The following is a 26793-nucleotide window of genomic DNA, read 5'->3' as shown; positions in this document are numbered from 1 at the left end:
ATTTATTTAGAGGATGTTTTTTAGTTTTTAGAAGAGAATAGTTTTCTGCTGTTTTCTGATGGGCTAAACTTTAAACGAGAATACAGAAGACTTAAATAAATCAGCAGTGGTTATCTGTGAGCGTTTCACATCTTACCCCCTATTCAGTGGTGAATTATCCACCCATGTCAAATTGCCCTCGTTCACTATGTCAGACAAACCAATCCACGATCTCTCGCTGAGTCTGACAAGTGAAGACATGAGCCTCTGCGAGTGAATAAAAACAGGAATACAGTAAGTGTGATTCCCTTGTTCATTAACAGACACAAACTCACTCACACAAACTCACCTGCTTCTCTACACTGTTGATAATGACCAAATCCCCGCCACGATCCCTGCAGTACTGCCTGCTGGCAGACCAGCTCATCGCCTTTTTGGAAATGAAGAAGCCATCTAGACTACATTGATTTCCTAATAGAGACACTCCTTTTAAAACTCTATTCATAAAATGATAACGAAACTACGGTGGGGTGGGGGAATTACGTGGTTACTCTTTATTTTGATAGTCCACTTTAGACATTCTACTAACTACAGTTTAAGTGACTTTGTAACTACATGTCAACTACATGTCAACTAATTCTCATTAATTTGCAACTACATGTCTACTAACTCTCAGAGTAGACAGTTAGGGTAGGTTTATGGTTAGTGTAAATTGACAAAGAAAGTTTTAGAAGACATTAAGCATACAGTCTACTAATACTCTACTAACTGCTAGTTGACATGTAGTTGCAAAGTTAATTACTGTTAGTAGAATGTGGACTATTGAAATAAAGTGTTACTAATTACAGGTTTATACTGACCTCCTTTAGAAACGTTCTTATTCAGTTCATCGCTCTTGACTTTGTATGCAAAATCTGGAATCCTCTGAACCAAAGAGTCAAAATCCCTCTGTAATTGGCTTTTCTCAACAGAGAGATCATTGAATTTGGTCTCCAGCTCCAGTTTCTTCTGACTCAAAGAGCTGAAGTTGTTCTGCAGCTGGTGTTTCTCAGTCATTAGATCAGTGTACTTGTCCTGTAAGCTGTTGATGCTTTGATTGAACTCTTCAGCTGTGTTCTTGTAACTCTTTATCAGGTCTCTGTCTGCTGTGACGGCGTTGTGCTGCAGTATGATGAAGATCAGCAGAAGAACACAAATGAGCCCGAGACTCACTGTGATCAACACCAAACATCTTCTTCCTCCTGAGGAACAGGTCCAAAACTCACAGATATCAGTTAATTCACTTTGCATTATTATAAATGATGTTCCACTTCAGGCTTTTTAGATAATCTATTATTTTGTTTAAATATATTTGATATTTTAATTTAATATAATATATAAGTGACTGAAATTGCATATGTAACAGTTTACATTTCCTAAAACATTACTAAAACAGTCTCTGCTTCAAATGAAACTTTCTACTTACTGCACTGTAGAGCTTTTCCTTTAGCCGGGATGTAACTCCGTGTTCGAGGTGCAGAAGTGTCTTCGTCCCTTTCATAAATGGCCTCAAACTCCATGTTTTGCTCCTGTGTCTTGCCGTACATCTTCACGATGAGTTGTGATATTCATAATGATGACAAATTTTTTTTTTTATAAAGCCTAATATTGCAAAATCTATACAGGAAGTGGTTTCATATGACTCTGGCCTTTAATAAGGATATAGACTTCCAGTTTGAAACTCTCCTCAGATCCAGCCACGTGTACAGAATTACAAAACTATGTTAGCAGCTACAAAATCCAACAAGAAGAATCTGTGACCACACAAAAGACCACCCATATTAGACAGACATATTGTGTGTTCAACGCATAACCAAAAACATCTATGCTTTGGTTGTTCTTTAGTTGAGAGTAACATCTGAATTTTTTATGTAAGGTTTTTTTTTTCAGAAGAAGAAAGTGACTTTGGTGTTATCTGATTGTATGGGGGTCTTGTTGAAGGGTTAGAGCAGTGAATGGGAGCAAATATATTTTTTGCATTCCCATTTGCTCAAATAGTAAAAGAAGAATGCCATGATAGTGCTTTCATGAATTTAAATAAAAGGAAAAATATTGAGCGAGACTGATAATGGAAGTCAGAATACAGAAAGATGTCAAATTTACGATCCCTCCCCATAGACGCCGCAATAGAAACACCCTTTCATTTGCCTAACCGTTTTTTTGTAATTTGAGTCCAAGGTGATATAATACGAGGTATAGTGTTATAAAGGTACCTACAAATATGAAAAATGTTGAGGTTTTACGATGCTGATGACCATCACAGTTTTGTGAATAGGGTCTATTATATGGATGTATTTGTTTTAGACTTTATATTAGTATGTTAAAAATAAGACCATCAACAAGAGTTGCTGAATGTGCAGCTCTTCCACAAACTCATCCAGCACAACCTTGAAAGACATTTCTAACAAATTCTATTAAAAGAATATCCTCCACTTATACTTTTCTTGAATTTTCACTTCTGCTTCTGCAGCTCACTCTTGAAGCTGTTATGCTGCTGCGAGTGTTGTTGATTACTGAATTGCTGGTGACATTCCTCATTTAACTGGTAAATGGATGAAAACTTTGAGTAAACTTTAAGAGTTCTGATAACTAAAAAAAAAAAAATATATATATATATATATATATATATCAGGTTCTGGGCTTAAGGTGAGCCGAATAACTAACATTGTAAAAAAATGTTTACTGTATTGAATTGATTTCTTCAAAACACAGCTCCAGAAGAAAAACTGGAATGATCTCTCATGCTTTGATAAGAGAAAGGGATTTGTGAGAAATTGTATCACTATTACCTGTCTTTAAATCACGGTCTGTCACTGCATTGAGGTGATAATCACAGTGGACTGCAGAAGTCTAAAAGTAGGCCTGATTCTCCAGTTATTCTGATGTCAAGTGTCTGTAAAATTGCTTTTGAATTGAATTGCTTTCTCTATGAATAATATGGTCAATAACCATTATTACCAAATGGCATCTTTGTTTTTATTTCATATTATTCTTGTGCATCTGCTTTATTGTCCTTGATTGATATTTATTCAGTGTTATATTGTGAAGAGAAGCTGATAAAATTGAAAATATTTCTCCTTCGTCACTTGTCAGATCACTTTTTGTTTCCACGTTTGTGGTTTTACCTGCACATTTGTGCTTTGTGAGTTAGTGTTTATTGAATGCTGTTAGTGGACATCACAGTACATATGCGTTTAACATCCAAAAAAAATAATATACACCAGGCATTCAGAAGATGGTTTCCCGTTTACTGGCCAACACAACATCAACAAATTACATGCAATTACATACATTGCCCTGCTTTTTATTCACCTGCAGCGTCACTCTTTTCAGGGTTGCGCAAAGCCCATTGAAAGGCAATCCTGCAACAAGCGACGGCTAAAGCTAGCGCTTCCGGTCTGGCCTATTAATCTTCAACATGTTTTTACAATAAACAATCCTATTGGATTGAACTATTTTTAGAAATGATGATGAAAAAAATAAATAAAAAAAAACTTTTATAAGTGAAGTTACTTTTTGCAACAAGTGTGATTCAGCAGAGAAACAAAATTCTCATTAATTCCTATTCACAATGGCAATAAAGTGCCGCACAATTTTCACAACTGAAAATCAATGACATCAAGGCAGTAATGTGATTGGTTATTAAGGGACACGGGATCCAAGTTGTTGAAAGCTGTTATGCTTTTTCCAATAGTAATTAATACAGACCCCTCTCAATCTCATAAGACAATCTTTTAATCAGAGACTCTATCTTAGCCCAATTTAGTAATTGTATTAGCAATACTAGGTGCCTAATAGTTAATGCAAGATGTGAGAAAGAGAAGTAGAAGTGAGGAAGAAGGTGTGAAAGTGAAGGAAGAAGGCCACCAATTCAGGAAGTCCATATATTTTTATACTTTTCAATGATATCAGATAAGAGAAGGTAAGCCCACTACAATTGTGCTTAGTCATGTTTAACCATCCATAGGGTATTAGAAGGAGTTTATTAATCCTGCACATCTGGAACTAAATAAACTTACATCTTACGTCACACAATCAGTCCATATATGTTGAGAATGCATGATTAATAGATTTATAATAATAGATGAATAAATAAGTATAAAAGTCACCAAAAAGTCATAAAGATAACTTCATAAGGAAATTCATAATACATAATATCTGTATAAATATGACAATTATAATAATATATAATATTTTTCTAAATAAGTCGGGACACTAAAAATAGATCTGAAATACGGGACTGTCCCAGACGTCTGTCACCCTGTTATAATTGTTCAGAATTATTGTGAATAAAATCTTTAACAATAATTCAATAATTTTACAATAACTATCATTTACAGTTATTCACAAGAACATACAAATAATTGTTTTTGATGTATTATAAGTATTAATGCATTAGGAATATTTATATTGCATTAATACTCAGGCTTGAAGTGAAGTGACTGTTCAGCAAACAACAGTCTCCATGCAGGTGTCATCCAGACATGTTTTAGGTTTATGGTAAGAGATATTTTAATGAGGTTGTGCACCATTGCATTGCAGTCTATTTTTGTCTATCCTCAACATTATCAGTCAGAGGAGCTAACAAAAGGCAGATGCATGTAAATGATTCCTGTCTTGATAGCAATAGTCATTTGTGTAATTACGGTTGTGCCCACAAACTTTTACAAGTAAGAAAACTGAAAACAAGAAAATAATACTGTAGCGAGAATTACCTGTTTGTTGACCTATAAAAGTTGTCCAAAAGCATACAATTCCTGTTAACCTGTAAAACAGGCTCCCTTATAAACAAAATCAGCAGGAGAAATTGCGTTTACTTCAATACACAAAGCATTTTTCACTAAAATGTTGTTATCTTCATTTTCGGTGGACAATGCTAAAAGCACATGTCAGTGACACTGAGCACACAATCATCTCCTCACCTTTTCGTGAATGCTGGCTGTAAATGTATGCATCCCGGAATACAAACTTAATGCAATATAGTTACCCTGCCATTCAATAAAATAATCCAAACACAATAAATCATGAGGAAAATCCCAGCTACTGGAAAAGTCATCAATTATGCATGATATGTATGATTCAGATATACAGCTATGCATATTTTGAGGCTTTCTGGAATGATGTTTCAGTTCATAAATTTTAAATTGATTGTGAGGATTTATAGGGACATTTTTTATTACCCTATAAATCCATCACATTCAGAAAATTAATTGCAGTTCTCTTTGCAAAAATAGTTTCTCTATAAAAATTCCAGTGTCGTGTGTAACAACCTTTCATCAAGTGGGCAAACAGGCTGGGACAGCCACCATTATTAATGAAGACAGAAATAGTGAGCAGTGTTTCACTGTAGAAACACTTATAAGCTGTAAAGTTCCATTGCAAATTAAATATTTTTGTGGATGTTCACTCCACATCACCATGTTTAGATGAATATTAAATGTTACTACCAAGCAAAAAGACCCACTGTTCTCATTTCTTACGAATTAAATTAAAATACCTGCTGAAAGATTTCTGCAGGTCCACCAATCCTGAACATCAAAAGATGATAATCTGGCAATGGTTCATTCCTGCACGATCAATGTCAAAGTGCAGCGGGGTTCAATGGTGGCTGTGGTCGGTCACGTGGGCAGTGGAAATCCTCTCTTCTGTCTGCAGTGTTGGGAGAAATGGAAAAGAAAAGTGGCCATGTCACAGTATCGGTTAATCACTCTGAAAAATAACTAAAAATGTATTGCCATCATTCACAAATTTCACATATAATTTTGCTAACACTCTCTTTCAGGGCTCTGTGGCTTACGTGCCTCAGCAAGCATGGATCCAGAATGCCACTCGGACGGGAGAGGAAAGACAGCTGGAACCAGAAAGAGGCCTGTGCTCTCCTACTAGACCTGGAAATCCTGCCTGAAAGAGATGCCACAGAGATTGGAGAGAAGGTAAACATGAACTGAGAATGATTCCGAAAAAGACATGACAGAATAAAGTGAAAAGCTATTGAGAGAGTGAAGGAATATGCCAAAACAACAAAAGAGGTAAAGTTGTTCTGAATGCTGTTCTTTTCCCATAAATTATTTTATATAAAGTGACAAAAGTATATGTGTACGTTCATTCTTAAGGTAAATATGTTAGTCTTGGGTTGTCGCAGGCATCATGGACGATCGAGGACAGTCCACTCCCATCACACTGGCCCAGATCCGGATCCATTGGATTCCAGGAATATGGACTTCAGAAGCGCAGCAGTCTTGACTGGGCCTTAAAATACATTTCTCTCAGTGTCAATGAATATAACATCAAGCACAATGTGTCATATTTGTGCTTTATTGTAATGCTTTCCAAGTTTTTCCACTGAATCGATTTAGGTTTGAATTGTGGGAAGAGGCCGGAAATCATCTCTTGATCTCTGAATCTTCCGGATCCTTGAAGTGGCAAAAGGAAAGATCTTCATAGATGGGATAAACATTGCAGAGGTTGGGCTTCATGAACTGAGGTCTCGCATCACCATTATCCCACAGATACACGTGAACATGTAAAAACAGATTGAACACCATGTAAATATGAAAAAACTTAAACGCTTGAGTATTTTATTTTCAACCCTTTTTCCCCAAGGATCCAAAGCTGTTCTCTGGTTCCTTGCATATGAATCTGGACCCCTTTGATGGCTACAGTGATGAGGAGGTCTGGAGAGCTCTGGAGCTCGCACATCTCAAGAACTTTGTGTCTGGCCTTTCTGACAAACTCCTTCTCAACAATCTTTATTCTTCATTTGAACCAAATCTCAGTCAAGAAAAGCACAAAGCTCAGGATGAAGAAGTTTTGCCTGTAATAGCTGTTCTACTTGAGCAGGTGTCCATGTTTTCTCCAGTATTACAGAAGCGGTGTGCTTCAGCATTCTCCTGCTGATTCTTTAACTGACGTCTGAGGTGCTAAAACAACAGACTGAAGCCCTCATGTCATCAACAATCTCAGAATACAAAGACTTGTGTAACGTAATCTTACCGTAGAGGTGTTCAGTAGGTCAATATAATGCACACTTCAGATGGACGGCCATGTTCACAACCTCTCACTGCTGTCAAACTGAGTTTCCTGGAAATGTGTAGTTTATTATAGATCCCAACTAGCTGTAGAACTAGTTGCAATTCTACTTGAACATTTTCAGTTTGTTACAAGAATGTATTATTATGTCGGCACATTAAACCCTAAATTCCCATAAAGGTGAAAGGTGCATCTGTTTATGATCTGAGAAAAAAATCCACTCATGTTAAAAACAATGCAACGCCCACCCATCCTTATGCAGAATTTTCTGTGTAAATTAAAACTTGTATTGTTTCTATAATCTAAAAGTTTAAATCAGTATTTATTGAATTTGTTTTATATTTATAATGTTTCCAGGCACACTTCATCTGAGACTGTCAAAACTTGAAAATGCCCTTATTTTTTGCACAGCCTCAGTAAAATAAATGTTGGTAGTAGTGATCTGGAATTTATTTCTTTTTCGCTCTGACAAAATCACATTTTGAGAGACTGACTTCCAAAAGTACAAAATAATGAGCTCAAGTTAAAACAATAACAAAGGCTCTTTACAAAAATTTATTAATATTTACCCTGTACACATACAAATTATTTATGAAACTAAGCACACTTAAAACTAGTGCATGTATACAAATATCAAATAATATATTTGGTTACATACAATTCATATAAAATATATAACAAATTAGATCTTTTTTTATTAGTCAGTTTAAAAAAAAAAAGTATTTAAAATAATATCACTCCCACCAAACCTGAAATATAAACCTTAGTTTGACCTTTTTCTACAGAACAATAAGTGCTTTCATCATTTTTGGTGAAATAATCACTGAGAAATAATAGTAAACAAAGATCATGAATCAAACACGCCAACTAAATACATTACCAATGAAAACAGAAGGTCATTGTAGACTCCACTGCATGGTATTGGTAAGATGAGGCTTAAGTTGCCATTAGTGGGAGATACCCAGTAATAAATATGTTATAGTTATATGATAAAATAAATTATGCAAAAAAAGAAATATTGTAACAGATTTTAAACTTTAAATAAGGATTAAATGAGAGAAAACAATGGCTTTCTAGAGATGAAATTCTCCTTTGGGAACTTTTTTGATAATAAGGATACCTTCAAACATTAACTTTGGCTTGGGATGAAGCAGCTGATGCTCGTGGAGGGATTTTCCCAGCAGCTGTTTGGTCAGTATACAACTCATCACTGCATCAGTGGTAGAATGCACAGAGAAATTTTGTTCTTTACTCTTTCAAGTGAAGCAATGATACAAATAGAATTGTTCTCATTACTAACAATCAACCCCATCAGGAAAGTGCGGCTTAGCGGTAAAGTGAGACGTCTTCCAAATGAAAACAGACAACAAAAACAGCCTTGAAGAAATAAAACTAGTTTCAAACATCCCGAATGTTGGCATTAAACAACCTTCAAAGCAGCATTTGCAGTGAAAACTAGAATGTGACTGAAAACCGAAGGCTACAGTAGCTGAGGATGGAGTGGTGTCATGTTCACACTATGAGTGTGAGCTCCAGAAGCTCACAGAAGAGTCCATGTCACACAAGGTCCACTCTCCATGGGCTCTACCCAGTGATGTGTCCTCTTCAGCACCTCTACTTATCAGACCAAACCTGAGTCTTTGGCCATCTTGTAGAAAATTCCCTTCTTGGCAATTAAATTGGACGGAGAATCAAATTCTGCCATCTGGCCTTTATCGAGAACCAGCACCCTTTCAAGAGATAATGTAAGAAATATTTAGTGCTACATAAACATTTTAGAAATATTATTATATAACAATTATAATACAGGGTTGGTGTAGTCTTTATATTTTATTATTATTTATAACTCTTTTAAGTTTCTTTAACCTTGTGTAGTCCATGATGGTGTTGAGACGGTGTGCGATGGTGAGAACGGTGCAGTCCTCAAACTGAGTTCGGATAGTGGACTGAATCAGATCGTCCGTCTCCAGGTCTACAGCTGCAGTGGCTTCATCCAAAACCAGAATCTTGGTCTTCCTGAGGAGAGCTCGAGCCAAGCAAACCAGCTGCCGCTGACCCAAACTGAAACCCAGAATATATCCAGTCAGAAACAGTCATATTAGATTGGAGTCAAATGAAGAATAACCATTGTTGAGAAGGTGTTTTTTACCTGAGATTCTCTCCTCCCTCTGAACACTCATGGTTGAGTTTGTCAGAAAGGCCAGACACAAAGTTCTTGAGATGTGCGAGTTCCAGAGCTCTCCAGACCTCCTCATCAGTGTAGCCATCAAAGGGGTCCAGATTCATACGCAAGGAACCAGAGAACAGCACTGGATCCTGGGACAGAGGAAAAGGGGTTTAGAAATACAAAAGAAAAACTAAAACAGCTCAATTCTCATTGGCAAGTTAACTGAAGAAATGAAATCATTCTGAGAGGAAAACATTAATTTGAAAACTTTAATAGTGATATCCTCATTTGAGTGACTTGAAATGAACGTTTAGGTGTATTTAAGTCCAGTGCCTGAGGAATGATTGTGATTCTGGATCGTAGCTCGTGCAGGCCAAGCTCAGCAATGTTGACTCCATCGACACGGATCTCCCCTTGAGCTGCTTCGATGATGCGGAAGAGCCCTAATGTCAAAGAGGACTTTCCTGCTCCTGTCCTACCCACATTTCCCACCTAAGAAAAACACACACACACACACATACATGATTAACTCTGCATGTTTATGAGGACATTTTAGGTGAATAGGTATCTAAATGAGCACTGTTTATTGATGAAGTCAAAGCTTGAACTGATTCTGGATATTGTGATTGCTCTACGCACCTTTTCTCCTCCCTCAATGTTGACTGAGATATCAGAAATAGCCAGCTCTAAGTCCTCTCTGTATCTCAAGCCAAAGTTGTGGATTTCAATATGACCAGCGGTCGGCCAGCCAGCAGGCAGAGTTGAGTGCTCCGACCTCCATTCAGCCTGTAAACAGAGACATTAATGCAGCATAGACCAATCACATCTCAATAATCCATCTTTAACACGGAAACCAGAAATACACGAGTTTAACCTGGACTACTTTCAGGAAGTTGACATGATATAGTTCATCTAATACTATTTTAAATCACAACTTTTGAATTATAGTGTAATGAATCAAATATTTATGAAGTGTATGCAATCAGTTTCATTTTTTTAATCATTTAAAAAATTCATGTCACAACGATAGTCAAGAAAAAAAAAAGTTAACTGGACATAGTAAAAAAAAAACATCTACAAAACAAAAACAAAACACTTGAAAAATGTGAAAAATTTACCCATTACAAGATCTCACACAAACACTTAACTTTCATAAATTTCTAAATAATCATAGTAAATTTTTTCCCAGAAACTAGTTCCACATCTTGTGGACATATACTATGCAGAACTCTACACAAGTACAGAATGAACAAACACAATCTGCCTGCTGGTGCACTGACCTCTTTCTCTGTGTCTCCATATTCCTTCACCTTCTCCACTGCCACTATGTTAGTTTCCAGCTCAGAGGACATCCGCACCAGCCAGTTCAGAGATGCTGTGACCTGTGAGAGAAATCAGAACTAGTAAGGACTTGACTGGACATCTGGTCTGTATCTCATCGTTTTAGAAGTTAAACTGACCTGCAGCGCATAGGAGATGGACAGCCCCATGATACCTGGACTCAGACTGTCCCTGGCCATCACTGCAAAAAGGGCTGCAAATGTCACAATACAGTTTCCCACAAACTCTAACCTCACTGCCAACCATCTGCAGGACACAGAGGCACAAAGACACACACAAATCATCAGCTTTCCAAAAACTAAAACACTAATGCATGTGAGGTGCTGAGAGTTCTCACCGGTTGGCTACAATGCTGGGGAAATAAGCTTTTTGGTTGTGGTCTACTCTGCCGTCACTCTCTCTGATGAAGCGTTGCTGTTCTCCAAATGCTCTGATCACACTGGTTCCCAGCAGTGTCTCGTTGAAGTGTGTGTAGACAGGAGAGCGACTCACAGACTCCAGTCGTTTCAGCTGCCGAGAGGACGCCACGTAAAAACGCTGACAGAAATGAAAAGACAAATGTTAGAGTAGAACCCAGCAAATGATTACACTTACATTGAAGTTTTAGATCTCAAATATTTTCTATCTAAATGTTATTTAGCCTAGAGAATTGCTAGCCTTTCCTAACATGCAGCCGCAAGGTAAAACAACTGGCTGACCTGTACAAAGAAGTAGAACAGGCCCAGCGGCGGGATGATGATGGCTACCAGTGGTGTGGCAATGAGGATGACAGCACATGAGCCCAGCACATTAAACATGGAGCCCATGAACATTTTTATTATGCTAGGAATGACTGAGTCAATGGTGTCCGTCTCTTTGGCAAAGCGGTTGACCAGATTGCCACTGGGTGTGCGTTCGAAGAAAGACATGGGAGATCTCAGGACGTTGTAGAGCATCGTCTGGTGCAGGTAGCGGGAGGCTAGGATCCCACCAACCGACACCGACACAGAATAGCAGAACACTGCAATACCTATCAGAGAGATAGAGAAAAAGAAAAAAAGGCATCAAAAACTAGCTTCAAAATCAAAATGGTTTCTGGACAAATAAGCTAATTAATAATAATAATAATAATATAAAATAACTAAATAGACATATTAATGACAGATATGTAGTTAAAAAAAAAAATGCATTGCATTAAAATTATTTTAAGTGGCTGCAATTTAACATGTTTTCAATTTAAAGAGTTTAATACTAAATCAATATCATAATTATTAATTGGCAGGTATAAAAACATATATTTTTAATAAATAACTATATATATTGAAAGGTGAGTATTTGTTGATATGATCACATTAAGGAAAAATATTCTATCTAAATATTGTCAACATTTTTACGATATTCAATATATATCTTGATATGTTAACATTTGCTTTTAAATAATAAAAAAACATGATTTTCTTTTGGCCATTAAAAACAAACAAACAAACAAAAACTATTTAGGATTAATCAGCTAATTTAAGCAGCTAAATAAAAAATCTAGACCAAGTGATCACTTAGTGCTTCTAATTAAATTAACACATTTAGCTCTAACTGAAGTAGTGCAAAACAAGTACAGAAAAGTACATTTCTGTCAACTTTTTAGTGCATGCAATTCACAATTCACAAGTTTTTTAGCCAAGAACACAAGTCTGTCAACTGTCTGTAGTTTTAAGAGAAGCTCTGTGGCATGAAACTATGTTCCCACTGACACTTAAAACCCTCTTAGATGGGCAGCTAGTTGCTGAAGAACATAGCTATTTTTATATAGAAATATATATAAATGAATACCAAAGACTTTTGCACTCAATCTGTCTATATTATGAAAACTGGTAAATATAACAGTAAAATTCCCTAATAGTAATTCCAAATGGACATAGTCCATGTTTCACTATTCAAACATCAGCGGTTGAGTAAGAGCATATATTCAGCGATCACAAACATTACAGTCGAGATGTCATGACAGAACACAGACCGGCTGAACGATGCATTCATTAGATTGCTAAACTACCGCTTGTTAGTGTTTTCAGATCATCGGGCGGCGGCGCTTCCACAATGAGGAGTTAGCAAGTACGAAACATACACCGTGCAGAAAATGTCTTCTTGTAACAGCGAAGCTCCGATTCGGGGATTTAAACTCTTGTTATCTGGCAGCCGCTCTCATAGAGCAGTCAGCAGTTACAGGTTCCTTTTTTGGGCGTTCGGCACATTCTTTTGGGAAAGTATGCTTGAATTTGAAATATTCGATATTCAAATTTTACATCGTCATCAAAATTATTCCGATATTATCACTAATATTGATATATTGTCCAGCCCTACACCAAAATGAAAAATTATTTATTACAAATTCCAACTAACAGTGACAATTTAGCTCAAAACTTTTTTATATAAAAGTTGTCATATTAAAAATGTTTTCAGGCATTTCAAATGTGAATATAAGAAATCCCACACAACAATCTGACCTTGTGAGATTCCAAGGGCTCCATACACCCCTAAACGCATCTCTCTGTTGGGCTGGGTGTTGTTGATAACAGGGTCATCTGTCCAGAGACTGAGCCAGTAGTTTGAGCCCAGAGAGGACAGATGATGACAGAAGAACAGAAAGATACTGAAGATGGACAGGGGCAAGCCGATAGCCTTCATGTACTCCCAAAACACAGACAGCTTCACCTGCATAACAAACAACATTCACTAAATCTAGAAAAAAGTAACATCCTCTAACATCCTGACACAGAGACAGCTGACTCGTACCCTGCCAGTGTTGGCCTTGTCGGCCTCAGTTAGTCGGGCAGCATCTGCAGATTTGGTCTTCTTTGCGGCCGCAACATCATTAGGTTCAGTTTGCTGTGGGGTTTTACCTGTGCCTGCTGTATTAAGAGAATTCAGACTCTGCCTACAGGACACAGAGATAGAGTAAATAATGTCAAAATACTGTTAGTACATGACTTAAATGATTCATCATGCTGCAAAAGGTCGGGACACAGTGTTAATTCAGGACAAAGAAATAATTCAGAAAAGCTATTAGGTATCTCTTACCCCAACATGGCAGGACCCCCATTCTCAAGTCCTTTCCGTGGAACTGCTTCTATAGATTAAAAAATATGTACTAAATCAGACAGAATTCTTCCTGCACGCTTCATGCTTTTCCACATCCATACTTGTACCAATGACGTTTTAAACTATTCAGAGTTAAAGAAGACAAGCTTTCTCATTATTATCTAGAAGTCATGACATCCGAAAACACCTTCGCAACACAATCGTTTTGCAGCAAATGATGTAATCAAGCATGGACTAAAACACCGGGATGCACTTGAGTACAAACATGTCTATATTTAACATGGCAATAAAAGGCCATCATAATTAGCTTCTAAGCAACCACACCTCTCAGGCCTGCTGATATGTCAGTCAGCAAAACTTGTTTAGGTTCAGAGGTGAAGGTTAGAAGAATCACCAGCAGGCTGCCCAGCACCTCACACACATGAGATGCTGACACAGCCACAAGACTGGGGAAGGCCAAATGTTGAAGCCATTCACTGTGCTCCATTAAAAAAAATAATAATAATAATTTAAATGTCCTGCACAGATAATGAACACACTTCCCTTTATATCTTATAAATTAAATGATCATCATTTGTCAGTATCTTTTCTACTTCAAATACATTTTGTTCTTTTGAACATACACACACATACATACATAAATATATATTTATATATATACACACACACACACACACTAATAACTATAATTCAAAATATTACAGTTTTGACAGCTTTTTTTTGTATCGTAGTAACAGCCAGTTACATCACTGCTCAGCTCTCAAGTGAGTTGAGAAGATATCAAATTATATTACTGTGAACAGGGGTACTATTTACTCCAAAACTGGAGTACAGTGCAATGTGTAACATGTAAATCTAAGGTTTGTGAGCTGTAGTCCAATGGCAATGAAATGGGAAAGTACAAAAAAAAAACTCATGCCTCAGACCTGGGCCCGTATTTATCAATTGCACTCAAGAGCGCTGCTAAGAATTGACTTAAGTGAAAAAAAAGCTGTGCTTAAAAGTTAGTTATCAAGCATCTTAATCATAATTTAAGCGAAGTGTAGGATTAGATCTTAAATGTCAGCCTTAAGAGTTGATTCACGACACTTTGCATAAACAGGATTTTGGATGACGAAATACGCATGGAACAATCACTGAATAGATTTACTTATTTAAGAATATTCTCAGATAAATTCACATTGAATGGTTAAATTCCTAATAGGAGTTTACATTCAACGAACATTTGACAATAAAGAATTTTAAAGAGAATACATTATGGTAAGGAAACTAATCGTCATCCCAACCTTCAATTTAGGGTTGCGCTGGTAGACGATAGTATTGTGTATCGGTGATAGTAAGAGATATCGTCTGTTGCTGGTTTGAGAGCAAGACAATTATTATGATTGGCACTTTTGAGAAGCTTGATAAATATGGGCCCAGGATAATAAGCCCTATTCTAACATGCAGTACAAGCAGGCCTATTCAGTTTATATGGCCCGGGGACTAATTACACCCTCAAACCTTCAGATTTCCCCTTTTCGTCCTCTGCCTCCCCTCCCTCTTCTGAAGAGCCAACAGAGGGGACACAACAAATAAGAAGAAATTGGGAAGAAACATAGATGTACAGACAAAAATAATCACTAGACACAGATTAATTATGAAAAAAAGATCGCCCACACATGATGAACAATAGTAATCATTTAGAGGAACTGGCTATTTGAAAGCAGTCCAGATATGAGGAGGCCAGCCTCACCTGCCACTGACTCCTCCACCTCCTCCTGCTCTGTGTTGGAGTAGTTACGCAGAAACTCAGCGAAAGCGCCCTGTCTGCCCAGCAGCTCGGTGTAAGAGCCCATCTCTGTGATTTCTCCATCCACCATCACCAAGATCAGGTCAACCTGGGGCAGGAAGCTCAGCCCGTGCGTCACCAGAACCCGAGTCTGCAAGAGTTCCATGCATGACGTGAAATGCCTATAAGAGATGTATACCGTATTTTCCAGACTATAAGTCACATTTTTTTTCATAGTTTGGCTGGTCCTGCGACTTGTAGTCAGGTGAGACTTATTTATCAAAATTACTTTGACATGAACCAAGAGAAATGAACCAAGAGAAAACATTACCCTCTACAGCCACGAGAGGGCGCTCTATGCTGGGCGCTCAGTGCTCCTGTAGTCTACCCCTAATAAACATAGAGTGCCCTCTCGCGGCTGGAGACGGTAATGTTTTCTCCTGGTTCTAAATAAATGCGACTTATAGTCTGGTACGACTTATATATGTTTTTTTCCTCATCATGACGTATTTTTGTACTGATGCGACTTATACTCAGGCGCGACTTATAGTCCGAAAAATACGGTATATATTTGGATAATACATGGCTAAATGGCTTTACCCTGCCCTGTAGCAACCCCTGAGGTCCGATGACCTTCTCAAAGATGTGTTTTCCCACATGAGCGTCCACGGCTGAGAGCGGGTCATCCAGCAGATACACTGCACAGCTGCAGTACACAGCCCTGGCCACACTCACCCGCTGTTTCTGTCCTCCAGACAGATTCACGCCCTAAAATTACAATGTCATATGGTAAACCCAACTGACTACTACTATAGATTTAAATAATGTCGTACTGTTGCATTAAAAGCAGTCTGTGACAACATGCAGCTATAACCTTCAATCTATCGTGCTTGGTTAGGACAAACTGTAAGAATCATTCTGAAGAAGTCTTTATTTACCTTCTCCCCAATTTCTGTCAAGTCTCCTCCAGGCAGGACTTCCAGGTCTGGTAGGAGAGCACACGCCTCCACCACCTTCTGGTACCAGCTGTCTTTCGCGTCCCGTCCAAACAAAATGTTGTCTTTGAGAGTGGCGTTTTGGATCCAGGCCTGCTGAGGCACGTAAGCCACAGAGCCCTGAAAAACAGTCAGATACTCAATGTATTTCTTTATCCTCCCATTATTAATGTTTAAGTGACAAATGTATGACATGAAATTAATAGCTTTTCAAAATAAAATAAATCAATTTGAGACATTGATTTTGAGACAGTCAGATGTTTTTGATGTGAAAGTCAAACAAGATGCTTTTTGGATAATTTTCAAATCATGTGGAGTTAATGCCACTCAAGGGAATAAACCAAATACTAAAACGTTATTAGATTGTTTTGCTGCTAATATAATAAAATTATGTTATATAAAAGCTATGGAATATTTTATGAAAAAATATTTATATTTAATATATATATTAAATTATACAGTGGGTATAGAAAATAATCACCCCCCCCCCTTTAAAATAATCACATTTTGTTGCTTTGCAGCCTGTAATGAAGATGGACACAGTTTTTGTTTTATTCAGCTGTATTTACTCAGTGTAACTTATAACATCCAAGTGAAATATAACACCAACAAGTCAGTTGGAAAAAGGATCTCCCCTCCCTAAAAATGACTTGTAAACTCAACCGGGTGTAGCAGATAATCACCTTCTCAATGGCACACAAAGCCATTTGACTTTCACCTGTGATCAGGTGTGGTAATTTTGATTAGCTCGGCATGAAAAAAAGCTTCCCTGGAGCATTTCAGTCCTTGGTAGTGCAGCTGAAGCAAACTATCAACTAAGTGTGGCAAGGCACTGTCAAAAAATCTCTGGGATATGGACAGGCACAAGTCAGGAGATGCTTACAAAAAAATTATACATTTCAAAGGCTTTATCGATGCCTAGAAGTACAGTTAAGTCTATTATTAAGAAATGGAAGGTATTTGGTACAACACAGACCCTCCCTTGATCAGGACGCCGCACCAGACTGGATGAAATAACCAGGAGGAAACTGGTCAGAGATGCGCCCAAGAGGGTTACAACAACTCTGAAGCAGTTGCAGGAATTCATGAAAAAAAACTGGTGAATTTGTGCATGTGACAACAATATCACAAATTTGGCTTGTATGGGAGGGTTGCAAGAAAAAAAGCTACTCCTCAAGAAAGGCTAATTGCAATCATGCCTAAATGCACCTTGAAGATTCTGAGGCAGATAAAATTGAATTATTTGGCCTAAAAACCAAACAATACATCTGTTGGAAATCCAATACAGCTCACCATTCAAATAACTCCATTCCTCCAGTAATATCCTGTTATGGGACTGTTTCTCTGCAGCAGGGATTGGAGCACTTGTCAGGGCAGAAGGAAAAATGGATGGGGCAATATACCTTCAAATTCTTGAGAAAAAACTGCTGCCCTCTGCCAGAAAGTTGTCAATGGGAAGAAGGTTTACTTTCCAACATGAAAATGACCCAAAACACACAGCAAAACTGAGCACACCGGTTTCAAAGGGGGGGGGTGATTATTTTCTATACCCACTGTATTTGATACATAATAAAATATTAAATTATAAAAGAAAAACCAAGTGGGCTAAAATATGTTTGAGCCCCAGTGCATACATAATTTGTTTAACTCAAATACAACAGAGCATTTAATTCAAGAGCCACTGTTTTCACACGGAATCCATTCAGGCAACCTTGCTCTAAACACATACAACATACAACAAAAGCACATAGCTTGTGTCTGTACCTTGATCGAGACAGACCCTTCTTGCTTCTGCATCTCTCCCAGCAAAGCTGAAAGCAGAGAGGATTTCCCTGAACCCACATGCCCTACCACAGCAACAAGCGCCCCTTCAGGAATACGGACATTAATCCTGAAGAGAGAGAGACACGCTGACACAATGAATAACAAAAAGTTCAAGCAGCATTTGGACAAAGGCGGCATTGTGTCATAAAAGAGTACATTCATTCATTAGGATTTCTTCATTAATTTCATCGTTGATTGAAGATTATGGGCAAATCTTTCAGAAGTGTACTGATATTAACAATGGGATTTACAGTGAACAATAATGCACGTCAAATTACACAGTTCAATGCATGATTTGAAGCAAATGAGATTAGGCTAAGATTGAAAGCAATTCGGCAACCCAAAATCCATGATCCCTCTCATTAAAATCAGTGGAGATTCCCCAGAGTACATTTCCTCTGATGCTCTCCTGTATCGGGGTTCATGCACGTGTACTTGCCTGTAATGTCCTCAGTATCCTGCTTCACTGGTTCTGCTCTATGTAATCGCAATATTCATGTCAATGCTTTGAATATGATAAGTACATTTGTGTAGAGTACATAGGGTTGGGATTTGATCATGGTTATTAAGCACAGAGCTCAAATGATTGACATGACATTCTATTAATGGTTCTTCAATGTTTTCCAATGAGGGCAGAAACGGTATTAAAAAACTGTAAACTCTGGCATTTATTACCTAACAAATATACTTTTGCATTTTTACCGTTGCATGCAACAACAAAAAATATTATACGACCAGTATAGTGGAGTATAGTATTTGTATAGTTTTGAAGAGCAACTAAGAAAATGGTGTTACCTCTTCAAAGTAGGGGAGTCGTCTTTAGACCAGCTGAAAGCTCCTTCCACAATCCTGATGCTGTCTGGAGCTGAATGAGCAGGAAACAACAACGAAGTCTTTTAAGCAGACATCAAAACACACGGGATGCCTTTAAACGCACCGATCTACTGAACAGCTGCTACTCTCTCGTACAATGCTGTTTTATGTCTGTCTGTGGAAAGAGTTTGGAGACTGCCGTGCTTTGTAAGTCAAACATGCACAACATACTAAAAATACATGCCACAGAATATTGCACATATGTTTTATTGCAGATTTGAACTGCTTGTGGATCACTGGACTCACATGAACTGATGGCTGGCCGCTCCACATTGTCTTCATCCAACTCCTCGTGGGACAGAAACACACGCAGGCGCTTCATAGACACACTGGCCTGAAGGAAGCAATACATTTCACAGTCATACTAAAAAAAAAAAATCTGATCACAAGTTCCTGGATTTCAGTGTTAACCATTTGATCCGATCACAAGTGGTCCAAAAACAGTTGAGACAACTTATACCATATTCCAAGGTATAACAAAGTTCACATTCAACGTTTTTTTTTTAAAAGAAACAGAGAGTAAGAGTGTAGTACCTGCACCATGCTGCTGATGACCATGGGCAACATATTAAGAGGGAAGCGCAGGATGTTGAACAAGGCCAGAGAAACAAATGCCTTCTGTGCATCCAGAATATTATGTTCATCCACTAACACATACACTGCGAACGTGGAGAGGGCAACCTTTGTGAAAGAGACAAGACAATCACAGGGTAGCATCAAAAACAGTGGGCATAATCATGAAAAAGCCTGTGTAGGACTGGAATTCAAAGGCATCTCCTACCAAAAATGGTGCGCAGACCCAAGTAAAGGTGGACACGGCACCAAGGTAAGCAGTCTTTTTAAGCACACGTAATTCACTCTCTCTGATGGCAGACACTTTGTCTTTGAACGCCAGTTCCCATGCGTAGAGTTTAAGCACTTTAATGCCGTTCAGCACCTCATTCATAAGCTTGATCCTATTGTCCTTGCTTTTCATTTGGGCAACTTGTAAATGAGAGTGTGTCAGATTAACAAAGATGATCTAATTAATGAAGATTGAGGCAAATAAACCTGCTGAGCAGGAAAAGAGGTTCAAAACCTGGTAAGTTTTAGTTTTCATGGCAATGACTGCATTTAGAGGAACCATTAGCACCATCACAGCAACTCCAGCAAGCACAGAAGGTCCCAGATTCTGATAACAAAAGAGCAAGAAATAAATAAATACATCATAACAGGTTTTAGTGATGTGTAATGAAATGAGCACACAAGCCAAGACACCTTTGTGTAGGCACATACCTGCCACAGGAAGTAAAGGGCCAGGATAACCTGCAAAGGTGCTGACCAAATCATGTTGATATAGGTGATGAGGTCCATAAAACGTTGAGCATCTACAGACATCAGATTCACAATCTCTCCGACAGTGGATGTTCGCCGAGCAGCATTGGTAATGACTAAGGCCTTGTCAAAATTAAGGAAAATATTATAAATGTACACTACCATTAAAATACTGGAGTCAGTAATATTAATATATTTATAAAAAAAAATAATATATATATATATATATATATATATATATATATATATATATATTTTTTTTTTTTTTTTTTATATTTTTTTTTATTATTATTATTATTATTTTTAAAGTATGGCATATTCACAATGGCAAATGCATTTGTTTGCTTCTTGAATCTCTGAGCGCTCTAAATATGAAACCGTAACAAATAACCTCCAAATGCACATAAACACCATATTATACCCTGTTGCAGACATTTTAGCACTAAAGAACCCAATTACTTTTCTGTACACAGCACCAACAATGGCCGTACGTAACCTCATGCCGGTCACAAAGCAAACGTGGAAATATTTCTGCAGAATGAGGGTTTGCACGCAGGTACAAATGAACAGCAGGGAGGTGTAGAAGTAGCCATGCCAATCAGGGGCACTCGAATCATTCACAAACTGGATCAGTAGCCTAAGAAACAAAAGAACAAACTCACAATGAGTACACATTTATATGTCAATCCAACAGCAGAATGCAATTCTTCTGGATTCAAGTGCAAGAAAAATGAGCAAACTGTTTGATGTCACGTTCGATGGCACAACTTTTCAGCATGCCAAAACTAACTCTTCACTGAAGCTCTTTTGAGAGCCACAGCTGTTGTTTTGACAGAGTGGCCTTCCCACAGAGTTAAAGTCATTTCTAACCACATGACTGTGAAACCACAGAGGGAACCCTTGCACTCTCCCCTAACCCTTTGCACTTTACTACTGCTTCTGAATTCAGCTCAGATGGGAATAATATCTGATTCTGATGTTGTATTAATTACCTGAGAATCTCCGGCCCAACAAACATCAGGATGTCATGAATAATCTTAAACAAAGAGCTGACTAGAAAATATGGTCCGAAGGTTCGGCAGAGAGCACAGAAGAGAGAAGGGTCGCCTGTCTTTTGAAGGCTTTTCGCAAGCAAAATCTCTGACTCTTCAATTTGTTGTCCATCCTTCGTTTCTTCCCTTGCTGATCTCTTTGGGGAGTAGAGTGTCTTATCTACTGGCCTAAAACAAAAATCATAACCCAGTCAGAGGATTAGTCCGTTTTGTAGTAAATCCATAAACTTGTCTATTTGGGGGTGGGGGTTGACTTCTTGCTTCTGACCTTTTGACCTTGTTGCATTCTTGGTCCCAGCGGCGCACCAGCTGTGGCACCACTCTTTGAGACTTGTCCTCTGTGTTGAGCGACCACAGGTCCTTCTCTTCCAGAGGCCTTTTATAACCAGTCACCATCAATCTATGAGGAAAAGAAAGGGACATGCACTAACAAGTAACAACACCCAGCCTGAATACAAGCTTATTCACTAGCAAAACGATGGCTCCTTCAGTACTCTTTCTTGATAGAGATGGTAGAGAGAAGATAGAAACTGACGGGATGAATTGGATCAAGAAATAACATGAGCCAGAATAAAACTTCTAGAGAAGTCAACATTCATGTTGTGCAAAGTTCTATGTTTTAAAAAGAAGAGTGTTGGAAATGCCGTCATTCATTTTGCTCACCCTGTGATCCACCAGAAAGTGATTCTGGACAGGAATGAAGCCCCCGACTCTGGACATGAATTCTGCACAAACACATTCATAGTACTGGCCATCAATTTAACATCCATATAATAAAGCATACCTCTACCTTCTTTAAGTAAAGTACACTAACCGAGTCTCTGACAGCCTGTGAAAAGAGCGGAGGCTGGTCAGACAAGCCGGCCAGGATCAGGGAGATGAGCAGCATGGTGTAATAGATGTAGAAAGTGGTATATTTGAACACATTCACACTGGCAGGCTGAAAGGAAAGACCAAACAACACTTTAAGGGTTTGCTGACATATCAAGCAAACCTGACTTGTTTTTTTTAATCTGTAATTGATGAAATGTGAGGTTTTATCCGGTTTGTTAAATTTCCCGTATTTCAATAACTATATTGGTTGCTATATTAATGATGTCACAGTCAGCATAATACTGAGAAAGTTTCTTCTGCAGAAACTGAAGAGTAACTATCAGTGTGGGCGAGGGACAGGAAATTTGGCCTCTGCTGCGGCGCAGAACCCACATGGAACGTGAGAGATCACGAGTGACAGTGTCATTTTACACATTCATGCATTGACTGAAAATAAAACTGCTGAATCATGCATTCACTCATACACAATTCTCTATTACACAGTTCACTACACGAGGAAAGGGTGAACAAAAATAAGTGTATTCAGGCAGAGCTCTTTTGCCCAATTTGCGTGCCATTTTATAAACGACGCATTCCGAATGACAAAAACTGTCTGAGACTGAGGTGAATTGCCCCCCAAAAAATCTCATTTGGAATCGCATATGAATATGAATTGGCTCGGTTTTATACAAAATACAGATTACAAAAACAAATAAACAAATCTGAGTCACATACGACTCAAGAAGACATCCGAATCACACTGGAATAAATATATATATATATATTATTACATGAACTGCAAAATCTGTCAGTTTTAATGCATAAGTCATATTTACCTCATTCAATGCATGCAGGATCTTGGAGCGAAAGGGGACTGTAGCGCACACTATGGTGATCAGCCAAAAATTAAGCATCACCCCTGAGGACTGTACCCCCTTCTTCCGCTCATACTGGATCAAGAACGTAGCCAGCAACTAAAACACATCCAATTACAAAAAATTCAAATTTGTTAAACATCAGGCTAAGAAACAATTTTAGAAACTATAAACAGTAATATATCAGGTAGGATTTGTCCTTGAGGCAGGGAAAGTGAAATACTTTCAATTAATTTGAATATGAAATCAATGCAAACCGAAGAGTAATTTACAAGCAAAATAGTTTAATTCAGCACTTTTCTTTTGTGAAAGAACAGGTCTCACCATTGTAACGCCAAGCATAGTGGGGCTGACTAGGTAGACTGGGGCTCCTGTAGCACCATGGCTTCTTTCCCAGAAAGAGTAGAAAACATCTGCCCAGCAGATAAGCCATAGGGTAAACCCAACAGCCTGTTGGAGGAGAGTCACATGATCTTGAAACAACTGTTGACCTTGGCAGAGTTATCAGGAAACACACTACCAAAGCACACTGCTACATAAAAAGCATTGTACCGGAATCCTGTTTGTTAATACTCACTGTTTTGGCTCTGTTGAGGTGGGTCATGCATATGTATCCACGGTCATTTCTTTTGAGGTACAGGATGTATAACGGTGCAAACAGCCAGAGGTAGAGGCAGGGTATCCAAACCAGCACTGTGTTCTGGAAACATGGTGTCAGGTCTGGATTGTGTGTTTGCCAGGTCCGGTTCCAATCCTAAAAACATGAGAGGTCAAAAGGGTATTTCATTTTACTCTGCGTCTCTGGAGAATCTTTGGACGAAACTGAGAAACGAAGTAACAACTGGAGAAGTCACGGAGCACTATGCTGCTTGGCAAAGCACACAAAGTCATAATGACGTGTGCAAGGAACAAACACTCTTGAGTGGATCTTTCAGAGAACCAAAGTAAAGCGCAATCTTTTCTGTGCAATAAAGCAGAGCAGAGAGTCTTGAGCTTCTTGACAAAAACAAGTCTCCTTCAAGTAGTGACATCCAAAACATGCCTTAAAAATGAACTGAACCTTTTCTTACAAAGAAGATCTAATTGTGTTCTCTGTAGGGATCATCTCTTCCAATAATTCTGTTTCTGAGGAGGAATAACAGGTCAATAAACAAAAGGAAAAAACAGATCAATGAATAAAAGGCTGCTCTGCTAATTTCGCCAGACTAGGACATGAAATAGCTTACATTTGAGCTATTAAACTAAAAGCTTTTTTTTAATGACACTAATGATGGGACTCTTGTCAAGAACATCATGTTTCATCCTAAATTCACCATAAGGAAATTATGTTTTGCTAAAAGAAAACTAAGCCTTTTTTAAGACCATTAAGACTTTTTTTTTTATTACTGTTACGAGGAAAATCATGAAAAAAAAATATGATAAAAGCGTCACTTGGGAATTATTTTTATCATGGTAGAATTTTAAAAGACTATAATACAAAAAAGATTTGCTGAATGTGCCAACTCAGTCCAATGGGAAAAATGGTAAGTAAAACAAAAAAGATACACTTATAGTATTTTAATGAGAATTGAAAACATATACCCATAAAATTCCCAGCAGTTTAATAAGGGGGAAAAATGAAACATTTAAATGTGTTATTAAAATTACTTAAAAAAAAATTAAGATAATAATTGCATATTTAAATGGAAGTACTTCTTGTACCAATTTTATTATTATTATTATATAAAAATAAGAGAGCTACTAAATGACTGGGGAAAAGACAAGTAAAAAACGTACTTGTATACCCAATAATATTAATAATATAATGATATGGTACTATATGACTGGGACGATTTCTTCAATTTTATTATTTTTTTTTCTTTACATTTTACAATTTTCACATTTGTACATATCCCTATGACTTTAAACAGTTTTAATCACTTTACAAATCTGGTAATGTTTCATTGCCTTGTATCATTGGCCATACAAAGTCATATTAACAATGTAAATTAAGAAAAGTAAAATACTTTCTTGGCATGTAGTCATGTGTGATTCATTATTCAATATTTTGCAGGACAAACTGTCTCAACCTGCCAGGAAACAACTAATACTATTAATCCACTGAGCTGTCAGACCTCGCATAAACTGGAACACAAATAAACAAAGCTTAATTCTTTGTGACTATATCAAATAATTACCTGAGTTCTCTAGTTGCAAGAAAACTACTTAGCATTAGAGGATTTTGCTTAACAAAAACAAGTCAGAGAAGTAACAAGTCAACTCATCAGCTTCCCACTGAGATAAAGACACATTGAGCAAGTGGTCGTGTTATAAATCAATCTTACATAAGGTGGTTAGACTGTTATAAACAAAAATCAACACTACAGGATCAAAGCCCACAGAGAGTTAAATTTTTAGGCATATGGCTAACCGGTTAGCCTAGCAACAGTGGCAGCGTCTCAAAACTTGGTGAACTGTCTACCTAGGCATCATTATTTGGCGTTATAGGTCCATTCAACCCACATGCAGGCGCGGATTTGATGCCTGGTCTGATCGTCAAATGCTCCTATGAAGCCCTAAAATAATGTCTAAGATAGGTAAGTTAGGCTGCTCGCTGTGTTATGAGACACAGCCAAGTGTCTGTCTCTATGCTGCGGAGTACAAGCACAACGAAACTTGACAATCTGTTGAAAACAAAATATCGTCGGGAAAACGGTTTACGACGAAAGGACTGTTCATTTACTCACCCAAAATGGATCAGAACCATCCAAACTGCAGAAATTGTCAATAGCCATTCGCCGCAGGAAGGATTTGTTATCGTATGCTGGGTTTACACTGCCTCCGTTTCATAACCACTGCAATGTGCTGTTGTGTTGTGATGTTGCAGACCAGTGTAGTTGTGGGATGGATGAGCTGAAAAAAAGGGGCGCTGTTACTTCAGCGATTGAGCTGACTTAATAACGGTACTCACACACGGCAATATGGCAAGCCGTTTTAATAAAACGTACTAGTGCTTTTCCTTCAGCTAGTACTCGTTTTTAGCTTCGAGTACGTATTCATTACATTAAAGAAATGCTAGGGGATTTTTGGGTCAGTCTTAATTACTGTTTTAAACCCAGCTGTTTAGAGCCAGTGAGGTTTAACATCATCTTCAGGTGAGAGCAGTTCAGAGAATCAAAGGTTTGAGTATGTTTTATTTTGTCTAACAAATTTGTTACTGTGCTGTAAGTCATTTTCCTGTATGTTATACACAACAAACAGGGACAAGATGACACTCAGTTAAACGCATGTCAAAATGTCTGATGCCTTGCATGAAATACTTTTTTTTTTTTTGTAAAGATACTGAAATACTTTGAATGATAAAATAAGTTCTTAGAACTGTGCACTGTTGCAATGTATAGGAAAGTTATAAGGAGTTGATAAGAGGCATCTTTTTTATATTTGCTGTCTAATATTTAACTTGGAAGAGGACTTAAGTTAATCTTTAAGTATTAGCTACTAGTAACCTTTTAGAACAAAAAATATTCTGAAAATATTTAGGCTATATGTGCTTTTTTAACTTTATCTAAATTAATAGATAATACTAGCTTACACATAAGCACTAGTAGCATGAAAATAGATACTAGTACATTTTAAGGATTAAACGTTAAAATGGATTGCCATTATAGAC

General features: G+C 37.7%; 2 protein-coding genes across 3 annotated transcripts; both read right to left on the bottom strand.

Moving 5' to 3' along the window:
• Positions 1 to 115: 115 nt before the first annotated feature.
• On the bottom strand, positions 116 to 1578 carry LOC113041657 (C-type lectin domain family 4 member M-like). The gene is made up of 4 exons (XM_026200312.1): positions 1445 to 1578; positions 840 to 1220; positions 329 to 450; positions 116 to 246 (listed from the first exon to the last, which is right to left on the bottom strand). The coding sequence occupies exons 1-4, from the start codon at positions 1563 to 1565 to the stop codon at positions 133 to 135; spliced, it is 738 nt and encodes a 245-aa protein (XP_026056097.1). The 5' UTR covers positions 1566 to 1578; the 3' UTR covers positions 116 to 132.
• A 6174-nt stretch (positions 1579 to 7752) lies between these two features.
• Positions 7753 to 26100, bottom strand: LOC113046828 (multidrug resistance-associated protein 1-like). Of its 2 annotated transcripts, XM_026207872.1 has the most exons (32): positions 25871 to 26100; positions 23722 to 23898; positions 23469 to 23594; positions 23106 to 23243; positions 22271 to 22396; positions 22120 to 22181; positions 21725 to 21856; positions 21397 to 21624; positions 20864 to 21041; positions 20366 to 20527; positions 20168 to 20261; positions 19872 to 20074; positions 19625 to 19771; positions 19337 to 19424; positions 19013 to 19082; positions 18158 to 18284; positions 16337 to 16513; positions 15999 to 16166; positions 15363 to 15549; positions 15131 to 15172; positions 13607 to 13655; positions 13322 to 13463; positions 13033 to 13240; positions 11254 to 11564; positions 10893 to 11092; positions 10675 to 10801; positions 10495 to 10596; positions 9854 to 10000; positions 9548 to 9706; positions 9197 to 9363; positions 8914 to 9108; positions 7753 to 8777 (listed from the first exon to the last, which is right to left on the bottom strand). In XM_026207872.1, exons 1-32 carry the CDS (start codon positions 25916 to 25918, stop codon positions 8669 to 8671), a joined length of 4596 nt encoding a protein of 1531 aa, XP_026063657.1. In that variant the 5' UTR covers positions 25919 to 26100; the 3' UTR covers positions 7753 to 8668. The 2 variants fall into 2 exon arrangements, with proteins under 2 accessions (XP_026063657.1, XP_026063665.1); XM_026207880.1 differs by lacking the exon at positions 15131 to 15172 and having other exon boundaries at positions 25871 to 26099.
• Between the last annotated feature and the right edge of the window lie 693 nt (positions 26101 to 26793).

The sequence above is a fragment of the Carassius auratus genome, chromosome 3, assembly GCF_003368295.1.
Source record: "Carassius auratus strain Wakin chromosome 3, ASM336829v1, whole genome shotgun sequence".
Classification (NCBI taxonomy): domain Eukaryota; kingdom Metazoa; phylum Chordata; class Actinopteri; order Cypriniformes; family Cyprinidae; genus Carassius; species Carassius auratus.
Note: the sequence above shows the minus strand (reverse complement) of the source record. Positions and strands in the feature narration are given on the sequence as shown.